Source organism: Malaya genurostris, chromosome 2 (assembly GCF_030247185.1).
Source record: "Malaya genurostris strain Urasoe2022 chromosome 2, Malgen_1.1, whole genome shotgun sequence".
Lineage (NCBI taxonomy): Eukaryota > Metazoa > Arthropoda > Insecta > Diptera > Culicidae > Malaya > Malaya genurostris.
In genome coordinates this window covers 101973911-101991200 of record NC_080571.1, presented here as the reverse complement: position 1 = coordinate 101991200, position 17290 = coordinate 101973911, and the positions used below count along the sequence as shown (strand labels likewise).

General features: G+C 39.0%; 1 protein-coding gene across 2 annotated transcripts in view; it reads left to right on the top strand.

Moving 5' to 3' along the window:
- LOC131427474 (uncharacterized) overlaps positions 1-17290 on the top strand; it is a 207392-nt gene that overhangs the window by 29723 nt on the left and 160379 nt on the right. Inside the window, exon 2 of one of the 2 annotated variants that reach the window (XM_058590692.1) lies at positions 14223-14316. The exons of the other annotated variant lie outside the window; for it this stretch is intronic. Within the exon in view, the coding sequence (XP_058446675.1) occupies positions 14223-14226 (4 nt within the window). The 3' untranslated portion in view covers positions 14227-14316. Of the gene's footprint in view, positions 1-14222; positions 14317-17290 lie in introns of those variants that run through there. 2 annotated transcript variants of the gene reach the window in all.

Here is a 17290-nt window from a genome sequence, read left to right as displayed (position 1 = left end):
TATCAACCGGAAAGATTTCGATCCATTTTTTAACAACCGAGTGCAAATCAGTTCACACAAACTGTGAACTGACATGCATTCTCCGCTCCCTCTCTATAATAACCATATATTACACTGCTCCCGTCACCCAAACTTATCTGCATTTTTTTCTGATTATGCATATCCGTGCAAATTTGTGCTGCCTGCCACTATTTTTTTTTTCGTAATCTGACAAGATATCTTTTGAATGCTGCTCTGATTTACCTGCCGCTTCGCGCTGTTGTTCAACCTGAGTTCCCGAGTTCCCTCCCCGGAGGGTGAACCATCATGGGAAACAGTATTTTCGGTTTGTCGGTCGCCCTAAAGCCAAGCCCCGCTCGACTTACCCGGTTTCCCCCGAGAAAGGCTAAAACCTAAAACATCACGCTATCATCAACCGCAAGAAACAACAAAACCCGCGGTTTGGCCCCGAAACTGATGTTGTCTTTCGGTTGTTAATCGTGATGTAATAAAGAGAAAGGCTCTTGTCAGCCCGACATGGCAGTCTTCGTGGGAAGAAAGGAGCTGAAATCGCAGCGCCAACAGTGCAATGTTGCTGCTTTTCCTGTGGTTGTTGTTGTTGTTGTTGTCAGTCGGCGTAGAATTCGGGTTCGCCGTCAGCCGGCAGTCGGAGTCTTCAATGCAATTCACGGTTCGCGGTTTGTTGATGTGCGGCCTTTCCGCGCTGTTTGAAATTTATCATCCGCTGACAGAGCCGAGGAGCTAGCTTCGGGTACATGAAATGGCACAGCTACTAATATGATGGTCACATGTTGATGTTGTTACTGCATGACACGATTGTAGCATCGGTTGAATAAATTTCGCCTCTGGGAGAGATCACTTTTTTCTGGTGGTTGTTCCGGTGAAAGATATGATCCCCTGAGGGTGGCAGTGGTCTTAGGTATGACGTAACCGAGCTCAAATGTTGATAATATTACGTCTGCTTTACACTCAATTTTAATTCAACCGTTTAGTTCAACAATTTAGCTCGGTTGCATAACCGCTGCTGGATCATTCACAAATCAGTACTAATGGAACCCGGGTAGCGCTTCTTCCTTGGACGGCTTTTATCCGTAGCTCAACGCGCACTTTTGGCGGTGAGTTCCAAATAATTACTGTCATTTCTGTACGCACTGCGATGCGATACTTCACACAGTAGCTTGAAGTTGGGGTAAGTTAAAATGAGCAATCTCATCCGACCGTAGTTTGGCGACCTGATGCTGTTTAAAGTGTTTGGTTTCCCTTTCACAAGGTAAACAAAAGGTTCCGCAATAATGCCGTGATTTGAGAGCATTTTCCATTCCATCATTTTGGATTTTCATGCGTCAGCTAACAGATTTAGTTTCCTAGTACTTCTATCGGGTTTAAATTGGTATATCATTAGCTGTTTCAGGTTTTCTACAGTTGCTGTAATTTACACTAGGAGGCGGGTATAGCGTGATAGCGTATAGCCTTTCACGCAGCCCACCTTGGTTCGATCCCCAACCCCGCACCTAGGGTCAGAAGACTTTTCTGATGAATGACCTTAAAGTTAAAACCTATATAATTGAAATAAAAAAAATTTACACTTAACTCAAAAAATTCAAGAACGGTATCTTAAACTTACTTTTCATAAAAGGTCCACTAGAAAAAAAAACCTTTCAATTCACAACCACAAGTAGTGTAGGGATATCTTTTTCTATTCACTCATATTCTAATATGTAGTACTGCAATATTCTTCAAAATAATCAGGACAGATTAAATTTGAAATAAAACGAATTTGCTGTTTGTTCCATCCGAGATGCATTTTTGCCTTTCTCATATAGAAAGGATATGCAATCACTTAAAAATCGACTAGTAAAAATACCATATACCATTCGACTCAGTTCATCATCCTGAGCAATGTCTGTGTTTAGGTATGTATGTGTGTGTGTATGTGTCAAATAATCTCACTAGGTTTGCTCGGAGCTGGCTGAACCGATTTTTACAAACTTAGATTCAAATGAAAGGTCTTACGGTTACATACGGAATTCCTCGAGATCACAAAATGTCTGTATGTGACAATTAATTTCAATAATTTCATTTCATTTTTCTCAAATATTGCTGAACCCACCCCGAAGTAATACCTAGCGGTGGTGCCGGGGAGGTAGGGTTGGAGATCCAAGGTGTTTTAGTGGGTAGTTCCAATCAACAGTTGGGTAGTCCTGTGGAGAGTCCCACACTCCGTGCGTAAATGCATTTCACCTTGTAAAAAAAAAATATTGCTGAACCGATTGTCACAAACATAGATTCAAATGAAGGGTTTTATGGTCCCATAGACTGCTGTTGAATTTCATCTTTATCCGACTTCCGGTTCCGAAATTACAAGGTAATAAATGCAAATTTTTTAAGAAAATGTGCGCTCAATTTTCTCGAAAATTCCTTAACTGATTTTCGCAAACCAAGATGCAAATAAAAGGTCTTGAGATTCTTTAAAAAGTCTCTGAGAAGTCGATCCGGATCCGACTTCCGGTTCCGGTACTTCAGCTCGATAAGTAAAAAATATTACACTTTTACAAGTGATGGCAAAACGAGGTTCAATTTTTTTATACAATTTCCTTTACGATGTAGGGGAGACCGAGGCTAGTTGGCCGGGTTTCACTTTCAGTATTTCTGTACTCTTTCTGGTTAGACTTTTTGATAAACGCTTTGCTCTGTCATGAAAGATACACCTTCGAGCACATGTGTGATTGTTTTCATTCCTGAATAAAAATCAGAAAAATAGTTACTAACAATCAAATGCGGAGAAAAAAATCGGCCAATCAAGCCCAGAGCCGAGGTAGATTGGCCGAGTTTTTGAAAATATGTGAAAAACATCAATTGTATCAATAAACGATTTCATTAGTTGAAAACGTGCTTAATCCTCCTAGCAGTGAGATGATACCTTTTTTCATCAATCCGCATGTGTTTTTTGCATGAATATTCTTCGATGTTTCAGTTTTCATGACATTATTCTAATGTCCGTCGTTTTAAGTGGCAATTAGAGATTTTAATCACTCATGACTCTGTAATGTCGAAACTGCAAATCGGATCGAATTTGAATCTAAAAGTGTAACAATCAATTAAACATTCCATGATATGTCGATTAATTTCCACTTTAGAGTTTAGGGTAATTTAAGGTACTTCCAGAGCCGGTATTCAGGAACCAGCATAACCCAAACCGATTCGTATGGCCATATGACGAATAAATTGCAATATTATTGAGTCGCCTTGAATTTTAAAAATTCATCATCCTACAATTCCAGAATCGGAAGTCAGAATTGGATAAAATTGGATGTATTTAAATTTGAACTTTTGTTTCTGAAATTCGATTCGGCTTTTTTGAGAAAACGATTGAGCTTTGAGAAACGATTCGATACTGGGACCGGAATTCGAAATTCGGTGTAGCCGAAGTCAGACAAACTCACATGAGTAGCTGTATAGTTTACATTTGTTTCAAAATGATTGAGAACCAGTGTAGACATCTTTGAGAAATCGTAGTGCGAATTAAATCCGAATCGAAAACTCATTACCACTAAAAATGAAATAAGTTTATTTGGTTATCGACTATCCAAATCTGCTAACCCGATAAACCTGATTAATTTATGTGAAATAGACATTTTTACACTAATCACCCTGTGTCTCCTAAACCAGAAGTCGGATCTGACTGAAAACCAGATGTTTTATAGAATCTTAAAACTTTTCATTTGAATCTTAGATCGGTTCAGCCAACTGCGAGAAAAATGAGTTACACAGTTTTAATTTCGTTTCACATATCATTCTGTAGTTCTGGAAACAGAGGTCGGAACCAAACATAATTCAGGAACCTTGTTTGGGAGTATACGATTTTTCATATGAATCTGAGTTTGTAGAAAACGGTTGAATCATCTCCGAAAAAAATTGAGTGAAATTATTTGTCACACACGCATTGGCTGATCTCGACGAACTGATTCGAATGGTATATGGCTGTTATGTTCTTCCAGCATTTATTGCTGTAAGTAGTTGAAATCAATATAACAGATCGGCTGAAAAGTTCGTATCGTTTCTGTGAGAGGGCGCCACTAGAATTAAATCCATACCATTTTCAGTAAGTACCAACCTTCAAAAGGTACGTGTATAAATTTGACAGCTGTCTGATTATTAGTTTGTGAGATATTGCATTTTGAGTGAAGCTACTTTTGTTATTGTGAAAAAAATTGAAAAAAAGGAATTTCGTGTGTTGATGAAACACTACTTTTTGATGAAGAAAAGTGCCGCCGATACCAAAAAAATGGCTTGATGAGTGTTATCCAGACTCTGCACCGGGCGAAGCAACAATTCGTAAGTGGTTTGCAAAATTTCGTACTGGTCATATGAGCACCGAAGACGATGAACGCAGTGGACGTCCAAAAGAGGCTGTTACCGTTGAAAACGTGAAAAAAATCCACAAAATGATTTTCAATGACCGTAAAGAGAAGTTGATCGAGATAGCTGACACCCTAAAGATATCAAAGGAACGTGTTGGACATATTATTCACGAATATTTGGATATGAGAAAGCTTTGTGCAAAATGGGTGCCGCGTGACCTCACAATCGATCAAAAACAACAACGAATTGATTATTCTGAGCAGTGTTTGGAGCTGTTATATCGAAATAAAACCGATTTTTTCGTCGATATATAACAATGGACGAAACATGGTTTCATCACTTCACTCCGGAGTCCAATCGACAGTCAGCTGAGTGAACTGCACGCGATGAACCGAACCCAAAGCGTGGAAAGACTCAACAATCGGCCGGTAAGGTTATGGCGTCTGTATTTTGTGATTCGCATGGTATAATTTTCATCGACTACCTTGAAAAGGGAAAAACCATCAAGAGTGACTATTATATAGCGTTATTAGAGCGTTTGAAGGACGAAATTTAAAAAAAAACGACCTCATTTGAAGAAGAAAAAAGTTTTATTTCATCAAGACAATGCACCGTGTCACAAGTCGATGAAAACCATGCTGAAATTGAACGAATTGGGCTTCGAATTGCTCCCTCATCCACCGTATTCTCCAGATTTGGCCACCAGTGACTTTTTCCTGTTCTCAGAGCTCAAGAGGTAATCGCTGAAACTGAGGCCTATTTTGAGGCAAAGGACAAATCGTACTACAAAAATGGTATCGAAAAGATCGCTATAATCGCTGTATCGCCTCTGATGGCAATTATGTTGAATAATAAAAACGAATTTTGGCAAAAAAATGTGTGTTTCTATTAAACGATACGAACTTTTCAGCCGAACTGTTAATTGTGGAATTGCTTTCAACTCGAGAATTCTGCCATCATCTGGTTTACATATGGCATATTCGAACGATTATGTTGCCAAAAACGAACCGTGCTAAAATCGGTCCGAGGCAAAATATCATGCTGTACACAGTCTTTTGGGTACTTAAAAACAAATGTATGTATCAGGAATCAGGAATCAGAACAAATTGGCTCAAATGGCACGTTCCCCTTGATATTTGGAGATTTGTGCCTTGCCATCAATTTGTTTTTAGCATCATTTTCCCGATATATAAGAGGGAAAGATTGAAAGGAAATGGTAAGGGTTGGACTAGGAGGATGGGAAAAATTGACGACACAAAAACACATAAAAGCAGAAGTAAAATTCTGCACCCCTAAGGGATGCTGAACAATCTGCTGAGGATCACATTTAGTGGAAGCAGAAGGAAATTCTGAACCTCTACGAGGTCCCGAACAGTCTGCTGTTAATAAAACCTCCAACCCCCGAGAGGATTTAGAGATTTTACAAAAGCGACACCATTCTGCACTCCCGGAAGAATGCAGAACGACTCGCAGTATGTACGAGCAGAAGTAAATTAAGTACCCCCCAAAGGATGCCAAACAATCTGCTAAACCCTATTAAAGGTGAATACAGAAGGGATTCATTCACTCCAGGAAGAACGATGAACCCTTCTGACTATAGCTCCTTACCACATTGGGTGAGAAACGAGAGAATATCCTTCAATTTTAGCTCCGCATACACAGACTCAACCATGTATGGAGAACCAAAAACCCGGATACGTAGCTGCGTCAATGCGGGACAGTTACATATCAGATGATATGAAGTACCACAATCGCATTTACACAAATCACACAAATAATACTCAGCACGTTGAATAGTAGCCATGTGATAATTGAGTTTGCAATGTCCAGTCAGAGCTCTGACTAGAATACTTCAATGATACTTGAAGAAATGCAGTAGACACTTTGACATTTGCAGATTTAAATCTGGTAGAAATGCTTTTGTCTGAGCGCAAGTTTGCAAGCTGCGCAAGTAGCTGGCATGTTTGGATGCAGCCCAAGAACGAATCTTGTGCTTTATCCAACTAGTTGAATGTGGTAAAGCTGGTTCAGGACCAACGAAATCATTCGTTGCACCAGCTCTAGCCAACTCATCAGCCCATTCATTTCCAGTAATACCAGAATGGCCGGGTACCCATAAGAAGTAAACAGCATTTGAAATGCTGAGGTCTTCAATTTGAGTTCGACATGCGATCACTAGATTCGACCGTGAGTCATTCGAACTGAGTGCTTTTAAGGCTGCCTGACTGTCGGAACAAAAATAAATTCGTTTACCACAGATCCTCTGCTGAAGTGCCGATTGTACTCCACACAGAATCGCGTAGATTTCTGCTTGGAACACAGTACAGTATCTACCAAGTGAATGAGACTGCTCCAGCCTCATTTCACGACAGTAGACACCAGCACCAGCACGACCATTCAATAGAGAACCGTCCGTATAACAAACTATGTGTTCATCAAGTTGTCGTTCCAGACAACCAGACAACCATTCCTAACGAAGAGGATAGCTCACATTGAATGTTTTAAAAGGAAAACTGCATGTGAGAGTTAGGTCACTAGGAGCGAGTAAATACTCATCCCACGTAACCATTTGAGACCACAAGCGAGTGTGGCTGGTAGCATAATCTAATGGGTTACTGTTCCAAAGCCCTGTAACCCTAAGACGGTATGCACAAGATAATGCTTCTTGTTTTAGGAACACATGTAGTGGTTTAATACACAATAGCGCCTCTAGAGCAGCAGTAGGAGTTGTCGTGAATGCTCCTGTCATCGCCATTAGGACCATCCTTTGGAGATGATTTAGCTTTGACTGAACTGTCGCGACTTCTCCTTTCTGCCACCATACAAGACAACCATATGCTAAAATTGGTCTAACAATAGTTGTGTAGATCCAATGAATGTATCTGGGTTTGAGTCCCCATGATTTTCCAAAAGCTCGTCTGCATTGGCCGAAAGCCAAGCAAGCTCTTTCAATCCTGAAGTCAATGTGAGCAGACCAATTCAGTTTTGAGTCAAGAATAACCCCGACGTATTTAACTTGATCAACCACAGTAACCTCTGAACCGAAGAACTGTAACGGACGAGCTCCTGTGATTATCCTATGATGAGTGAAAAGCACCATTGATGTTTTGCCCGCATTTACAGATAATCCAACCTGACAACACCATTGCTCAAGAGATCGCAGGGCTTGCTGCATTAAATCAAGTTAATGCTTATACCGGTCATCAATATATGATAATCGTCGGCAAAACCATAAGTCGGAAATCCAAGGTTATTAAGTTTCCTTAACAAACCATCAGCGACTAGGTTCCATAAAAGTGGGGATAGTACACCACCTTGAAGACACCCACAGACACTCAGCTTTCTAATCTCTGGCTCGCCGAAGCGATGATCAAAGAAGTTGATTGCTAAGCATTGCGTGTATCCAGTAAGGGAAAAACCCAAGATATTCCGTTCACGACTGCAATGTTTAACCTCCTGCAGCCATTCAGCCATCGGCACGGAAATACACCTTGACTTAGGAGTTCCTATTTTTGTGGCCTTTTACGACATGGAACAGGAAACCAGTGGATCAATTCTTGGTAAAAAATAATTCCGCCGGATGCCACACGGCTTACCTGTTTGGTGGACTTATACCACCGGTACAGGTGGACCGTAGCGTTATTCTTAGCCAGTTGGGAAACCGCTACCGACACTACACGGCTATCTAGGCTGCTCAGAGAGGGAAGTTAACATTGATGGTCAACTTCCATGGAAGAAGAAAAAAGTTTTATTTCATCAAGACAATGCACCGTGTCACAAGTCGATGAAAACCATGCTGAAATTGAACGAATTGGGCTTCGAATTGCTCCCTCATCCACCGTATTCTCCAGATTTGGCCACCAGTGACTTTTTCCTGTTCTCAGAGCTCAAGAGGTAATCGCTGAAACTGAGGCCTATTTTGAGGCAAAGGACAAATCGTACTACAAAAATGGTATCGAAAAGATCGCTATAATCGCTGTATCGCCTCTGATGGCAATTATGTTGAATAATAAAAACGAATTTTGGCAAAAAAATGTGTGTTTCTATTAAACGATACGAACTTTTCAGCCGAACTGTTAATTGTGGAATTGCTTTCAACTCGAGAATTCTGCCATCATCTGGTTTACATATGGCATATTCGAACGATTATGTTGCCAAAAACGAACCGTGCTAAAATCGGTCCGAGGCAAAATATCATGCTGTACACAGTCTTTTGGGTACTTAAAAACAAATGTATGTAACAGTATAAAAAATCGTGTTTTATGTTGCTCCCAAGCATTTCTTTGTCATACAGCGCTCAAAACTTCTACTGCTGGAATAGGGGAAAAAGTCGCATACACAAAAATTTCGATATCTCCGTTAAAAATGGACGGATTTTAACAATCTATGGCTTGTTGGATAGGTATTACCGTGCGGAATCTAACTCTGAAAATATATTTTGTTTTCAAAGTCAATTGTGACAGATACTGTCAAAAAACTGAAAATTTTGACATAAAACTTCGTATAACTAAAAAAGTAAACATCCGATCTTAAAACCATTCAATAGCGTTCTGGGTGACGGGGAGACCTTTTGCGACTAGTTTGATCAAAATCGGTCCAGCTATCTCTAAAATCTCGACCTCTTAGTTGACAACACACATACAGACACACACACACACACACACATACACACACACACACACACACACACACACACACACACACACACACACACACACACACACACACACACACACACACACACACACACACACACACACACACACACACACACACACGGACATTTGCTCAGTTCGTCGAGCTGAATCGATTGGTATATGACATTCGGCCCTCCGGACCTCGGAAAATTTTTCTAAAGTTTGAGCGAATTCTATTCCTATTTTTTATATTTATAAAAAAAGATAAAAAGTTAGTATGCATCATTTTTATTATGTAAGTACGTGATAAACTGGTTCTTGAGTCTTTTTCACTATTCTGGAATTAGTTTTGGGCAGCATTAGTAAACTTTTTCAGCTTCCCTCCACCAGCGTTCACGCTTACGCTTGTTTTCATTTTTTACTCCTCCAATGCTACTTTTATTAGAGAACTAGCTGAATTACCCGGCGTTGCTCGGAAATGTTTCATGAACGGAAGGCTGAAAAAAAATCTCGAAGTTGTCCTGCTTAGTGAAATACTCTGATTGTAGTGAAACATAACTTAGACGGCAACCCGATAGAACAATACTCCTTCAATGTTCATACTGCGAATGATCAGTGTCCCATCTCAGATCTCACAATAATCATAATTTTCATGGTTTTCTCGACAAATTGAGTCAGTTTGATATTTAAACCCTTTTGTTAGAAACATTTAAAACACCTTTCTCTATATAAATCCATTCTCAGTAACCTCCGAGTTTCATATGTATATGTATATGCTTGTAACGTACTTCCATACTTCCTCGTCACATTCGATGTACAATACCTCTGGGTTCCATGGCTATAAACACTTGCTACTCCCTCCTCGTCATAAATTTTTTATAACATCATTATTTCCACGTAATTGCTCAAAACTTTCCATCTGGTAATCTCCCTCACCCTCAAAATAACCTTATAATCTATTCTGATTTAACTTCCCTTTTGTCAGTGAACTTATTACAGATCTCCTCCATGATTAGCCTGAGTATTAGTGTTTTTCGAAAAATATTGATTTCCACCTTTGGTACATGTGCCAAACTTGATGTCGATTCGTTTTGTTGCTTCGTAGTTATGCTGAGACTTAAATACACTCGCGTTCATAGGTAGATAAAGATTATTTCCCGTAGTTCTTTGAATTGCCCGGGAAAATAGAACCAGATCCTTTGAAATTATTTAATTAAAATTGCGGTGCACTCAAATAACCAACAGCAATACTATCTACTACGACCTTGAAATTCTTGCCACTTTCTTGTTTTACAAAAAAAAAATGGGAGATGAAAATTTATTTTCAAAAAACCCTCCTTCTAGTCTAAATGTCGATTCTTTTCAAATTATATAAATTTCGTCATTAACCCCCTACCTCCATGTTAAGGACACTTGCTACACACTCTTCCCCCTGAAAATGTCCTAATGTTCATCTCTGAAGAGCAAGAAGTATCTGTGCCAAATTTGATAGCAATCCGTTCAGTAGCTCTGGAGTTATGCTGTTACATCCCCCTTTTAAAAGGCACTTGCTAAATCCACCCCCCACATAATCATATCTAAGGTATGGAAAATGTTAGCATGGTCTTCAAAAATTATCGATTCTTGTCAAATTTTATGAAATTTTTCATCGCCCCCTTGTTAATGATACTTGCTGCGCTATTTCTGATGATCAAGAAATAACTGTGCCAAATTTTATAGCAATTCGTGCAATAGTTCCGACACTTACTACACCCTTCCCCACCGAATATCCTTATGATCATTTCTAAGTTGTGGAAAAAGTATTTATGGTCTTCAAAAAGTACCGATTCTCGTCAAATTAGATAATATTTTTAATGACCACCTTTGTTAAGGACACTTGCTACGCTTCCTCCCCCATGAAAATATTCTTCTAGCCATCTCTGAAGAGCAAGTAGTACATGTGTCAAGTTTGATAACAACCCGTTAAATAGTAATTACATCCCCTTTTCAAAGGCACTTGCTACATCCATCTCCCATTAAATCATATCTACAGTATGCTAAATGTTTCTGAGGTCTTACAAAAATCGATTTTTCGTCTAGTTTTATGATTTTTTTTCATGACCCCTCCTTGTTAGTGACACTTGCTACGCTCCCTCCCCCCATAAAAATACGCTTATGACTACCTAGCAAGAAGTACATGTGCCAATTTTGGTGGCAATCCGTTCAGTATTTTCGAACTTATGCCGTTTTAAACATTACACCCCCCTTTATAAAGGCACTTGCTTCATCCACCCCTCGTATAGTCCTATCTAAGGTATGCAAAATGTTTCTATGGTCTTTAAAACGCATCGATTTTTGTCAAGTTATATAAATTTTTTCATGACCTCCCCTTGTTTATGACACCGAAGTTATGGCGTTACAAACATACAAACTTACATCCATTAATATATATATATTTATATATAAATAGAGAGAGAGATAGAGAGAGAGCCTTGACGCTCCTCCAAATCAGCCTTGGGGAGAGGTCTGTTATTTTCTGTATGTGATGGACAAGTTTTGTTCTGGATTGGGTCAATCTGCGAGAAATCCTGTCAGGAACTCTAAATACTAAAAGTTTTGATGGCATTTGATGCATACAATATTCTAATCATATTTTCTATCGTCAATTTTTAATGATTCTAATCTCTTATTTCTATTTGTCAATGATTTAAGTTTATTTCCATTACTTATTTCTCATATATATTTTTCGTTATGATCATCAATATAAACATACAATCCAATTCCGTCCAAAAAAAGGATAACATTTCACGAATATCCTAGTGCACTTTACTCTAAGCCAAAATTACAACTCGGCCAACCAGCCCCGCACAAAACTCGGCCAACCTGTCCCAGTGAATGTTTTCGAGAACAATCACGATTAACAAAAAATAATAGTTAGGTCATAATGAAAACCGATATACCATTTCGTAAAGTTTTGAATACCCTTTCCAATGGAAAGGGTATTCAAAACTTTACTCCAGATTTGGAGAAAACGGATTTCAGTGGTGTTACGAGATCTCCAAGTAGCTTTGTGGATATCCTTGCGGGGGAAGAAGGTGCTTCTAACTACCATTCCTCGGAAGACCGCAAAGTTAATACATCGTTGGTCGTTGTTGTTCGATGCGGCATGCAGGCTGTTCGGCCCGATTACCGGTCGGTACATTGTCTTCCTTCCTACCTGGGCTTTCATGTCACCGATGACAATTTTTACGACTCTGCGTGGACAGCCGTCATAGGCTTGTTCCAGCTGCACGTAGAACGCTTCTTTCTCGTCATCGGGTCTCCCTTCGTGTGGGCAGTGCACGTTAATGATGCTTTAATTGTAAAAACGGCCTTTAATTCTCAACTTACACATCCTAGCGTTGGTCGACCCAATCACTCGCTGACGCATCTGGCCCAGGACTATAAAGCCAGTTCCCAGCTCGTTCGTTGTACCACAGCTTTGGTAGCAGCGACTTGCAATTCCATGTTCCAAGTTTCCAGTCGTAGTCCTTATTTCGTCGCGTGGGTCTAAGCCGACTGTTCTGGGTCGTATTCGCTCCTGTATTAATTGCAATGAATATTTTACGGGCGGCTTATTAGGCCTACGCCAAGCCCCTGTCTCGCCGGAGGATCGTCGTGCTTGCTCTGTTTAAGGGCTGAGGCCAGTAGGTCGCGTATGCCCACGTGGCTCGCTCTGCGTATTACATTTCTCTCCATGTTCTCTCGCATATGTACAGAATGTCGCTCGATGGGCCGGATGGCCAAGAAAATTTGGATATTTGTTGTTACAAGTTTGACTACATCACATAAAATCCAGTAGAGCTACCGCTTAATTGGCAGCCTTTCTGTGCCGATTTTATTTCTCTATGGAGTAGAAACAATTGCGCGTACATAGAAATCAACTTCCTTCCCAAAAAGAACATTCACTTTATTTTTATCGAGACAACATATATGTTTTTATGCACTAATCGCATATAAATTAAATTATCTTGACATTGTCAGGATAGATTTTTGATGCATGTCTTTGAAGGCGAGATATTCATTGAACAAGTTGAAAGTTGACGTTTTTAGCTATGCAATTCTTACTTCAGAAAAAAAGACTTTCCCGACCGCTAAAGTCAATGGATCATTCTAAAATTTTCACAGAATATTTTAAACTAATTTTCTAAGAGATTGTCAGTTGGGTTTATTTATATTCGTTCCCGTTTCTGAGAAAGTCAGATTTGAAGCCCTCTGAAAATAGCCCTCTAAATCACTCTAAATCACACTGGTATCAGCCCTTAACATATCAACTAGCACTAGGATTGGAATTGCCACCATACTAGACGATTCTATACTATACGATGTAAAAATGAACGAAATCTTTTGAATAGGATATATAATTCTTTTGTGCTGGCATTGTAAGTTGATGGCTGAAACATTTCACTCCAAGTATGAGAAAGGCTTTATTACACCACTAGTTGGATTAGAGCAGGTTTGCATTATTATTTCATAAAAATACAAACAAAGTTAATTTCAATAGGTTTTTCGATATGGCAACACTTGTTTCAGAACGCCCAATTTGGCATCAGCTTCGAAAATTTTACTCTTTTGAATGGCTCAAAATACATTGTCACTCAAATCTACTTTAGTTATTTATGGTAAAAATTCGGTTCGGCGGTAAATGGAATTATCTCGAGAATATTTTCATGATTATTACTTTCGGCGCATTTTATCTTTTGGTGATGAAGTAACATCGCGAGGTACCGTGTTTCAATGCCGTCGTTCGCTCCAGGACGAATTTCGTAAGGGATCCCCAAAATTAGCTGTTGTGCCAGATAATGATGATTTATTTTGACGCCTGACTTCGAAATATCGACATGGGACTTTGATATTAAATTCAGGTTTGCCGGAACTGTATCAAGATTTGACCACCAAAAAGATTGTTATGCTTAATTTGACAATACCATATCTACTGCATATGGGCCTGCTTTTTCAATACCTGCAACATTCCCGAATTGTTCCTGTTGAATTAGGTGATGCCTCTTTGATTTGGTATATATTACTAACAGAACTGTTATGTTAATTGTTCTGTTAATAGATACTTAGAAACATACATCAAGCATTCAATAGATAGTTTCTCAAAATATTAAAATTGGCTTTGGAAGAATAATAAGCTGTATAATAATACGCAAGCGTCTAAGCACAAAAATGATCATGTTTTTTTTTTATATATATTTCCAGGTAAGCTCTCATCAAATCGACGATCGCTTGCTTGACAATAGATGACTCATGGTAACTATACTATCGCAGCATTCTGGGAAAAATCTGTCCGCCGCAAATGACATTAAAATTACGTCTAATCGTAGAACAACAAGTGTACAAAAGCCCGAGTTTTTCCCCGTCCAAACAGTGTGCAGCTAGGCAGCGGATCAGAATTTTAATTACATTTTCCGAAGAAATTGTCCTTCCTTCTACCGCACACAGCATTCATCGTTAAACTTTCTCGTGTTCCAATGCATATCATAGCGAAACCGAATGGGTGGTCCCACATCCGAAGCCAGTTTTTCACCAACTACCGTGAAAACACATCGCACATGTGCGCCAATTGAATGCATAGTAGGAAAGCTAACAGCAAAAATGGGGAAAAAACAACATCTGAGATCATCTCACTAATTATCATCCGAGTAATAAATTGTGTGAAAAGAAGCTGCAATTCGCTCACCGAGAGCTCCATCATCGCCAGTCACCACAGCCGCTTGGTACAGACAGGAAAAAAGGTGGAGGTGGAAACATGGCCGGGTACATGAGAACATCTTTTTTTTCCATTCCGCCGCCTGGTCTCCCTAACTCCGTATGGGTTGACTTCTTCACCGGCTGTTAGCTACCAGCATCGGCTAGTCTTGAAAATTTTGAACAAACACTGAAACTGCAGCACCGGCAGAGAACAGCCAAATGAATAAAATATGAGTCTACCACTGACGATGAAGCAGGTGTTGAATTCAATCCCCCAACACCGGCTGAGGGTGTAACATCCATTGAGCTCTCGGCGATGTGATCTGGGCTCAGGAAGTAACGAAAGTTCAACACTGCCTCGCCCTCCAATCGTCCGCGGGTGCTGCGGCGCAATTGACTTACGTGATCTTTCGGGTGCTTCATCCCGAGATTTTACAGGGTGTTGCAATTGCGGTTGTCGTCACAGTGCCGCCGGCGGAATGGAAGAAGTTTAGAAAGATAAGATCAGAGCACATCACATTCGAGCGCGGGTTAGCTGAACCCTGCCGGCGCAAAGTGAACTACTAATTCAATTTGCATAATTGCGAGGAAAGTCATCATAGATGATACTTCGTTCGGGTTAATGTCGAACGTTTGGTTGGTAGTAAATTTAATGACTCATTTCTTTTTCTACAGGAAAACAGGCACGCAGTTTGCCATTGTCATTGTTTGTAGAAGAATTAAATTTTGTTAAAGCAAATATTGCCGTGTTATAGAAAATGTTCAGCACTTTTTTATAGTTTCCCATTAAGTCGTTTTGGCTGTTAAGTTCCTAGGGGAAAACTGACTCATGAACGAATAGTTTAGATTAATAACAATTACATTCATGATAAGTAATATAGCATTCAATTGTAATGTAATATTTCACGAGATGTTTAGGAATCTCCTACAATATTACGTTATGAAAATATGCTATCGAAATACAACGGAATAGTTTACGAAATGGAGACAAAAGAACGGTGCGCTATCGGAACATAGTTAGGAATCGCAAATTTCACGGTGTCTGATATCATGAAATGATTCGAAAAACGTCTGACTGTTAATGGTAAGCAAACTTCTGAAAAAAAAATCTTCAAGTCAATAGAAACGATTACAAAACCATGACTGTGGCCTTCAAACGGAAGCCGATAGCCTCAGTTAAAGATGTGACTGAAAAGTTACATGTGAGCAGAACATATGTTACGTGCAAAATACCAAAATTCGAGCTGGACTAAGTACGTTCAAGATTCAGAAGTCCCGAAAACCGGGAGCTGTACGACTAGAAGTTAATGAAACCAATGGATGGCGAGACATGTGTCATGCGGACTTCAACCAGATTCCAAGAAACCTGTCTGTGACTTCCAAGAGTATATATGATGTTCCCGAAAACCTCCGTACACAGAAGCTCAAAATACAGTGTTAGAAGCAATAAAATATTAACCCAATAAAATTATACGCGTTATATGCTGTTAAATCGAGGGTTAAATCGAAACACTTATTGCAATACGCTAAATTTGAAATCTGCATCGTATGGTTGAGCATTCAAGGGTACACGTGCTCAGAACCCTTTGTGGTTCGTGTCAACTTATGCTGTTTATTCAATTATCTGTAGAAAAAAATCATCCAATGATTTATTTGGGACTTTCACCGCGGTTTACCCCAGTAACATCGCGACACCATTATCGCGTCAAATAAATAATCCCAGGGTTCAAAACATCTACAATTTTTTTTTGCATAAATATCTACACAGCAGAACAACATAACATTATTTAACTGACATAACTGATTATTCAAGAATGATTTGAATCTATGTCAATTATACCAAGCCTTTCACGCAAAAGCATGTTTAGATTCTTAAAAATATATCAAAATGCATGAAGCATGTGCTAAATCACATGTAAAACCATGTGATGGCGCTCACCACACGATTATGAAGAGCCTGGGACGGCTTTCGTGCAGATTGGGACACTGCGGACACTTCGAATACATTAAGGAGCAAGACTCTTTCCAGGTTTGCTAGTGTTAGATTTTAGTGTATTACGACTGTTTATGTTGCAGATGTGCATTTGACTTATTTCCAATACACATACAAAATACACTTGATATTTCAATGAGTAGTATTGATATCGATGAAGATCGATATTCGATTATTTTTCACGCGAAGTTTTATCTTGAATTGTATATTTAGGCTACTTGATATTTTGTGAAATTTCATTTATTTATTTTTAATTATTTGTATAACGTTTGTAAGTTTTCGTCTGTTTTACGCATAAATTTGAATTTTTTCCCTCGTTAATAATATGAAAATATTTCTATATATGCATAACAATTTTACCAGATTTTTTCATCCTTTCAAACTATATGGTGATTGATGTTGGAAAGTATTTAATAATCAGGAATATTCAGTTTGTGATATGCAATTATTTAGGTATGTTCCAAAATTATATATTTTCATAACCATATTTTTATTATGCGCGAAAATAGTTTTTGACGAAATAAACTCGGAGAAAAAACATTACAGTGTATTTACTTCGTAAAATAATTATATATCGAAATAT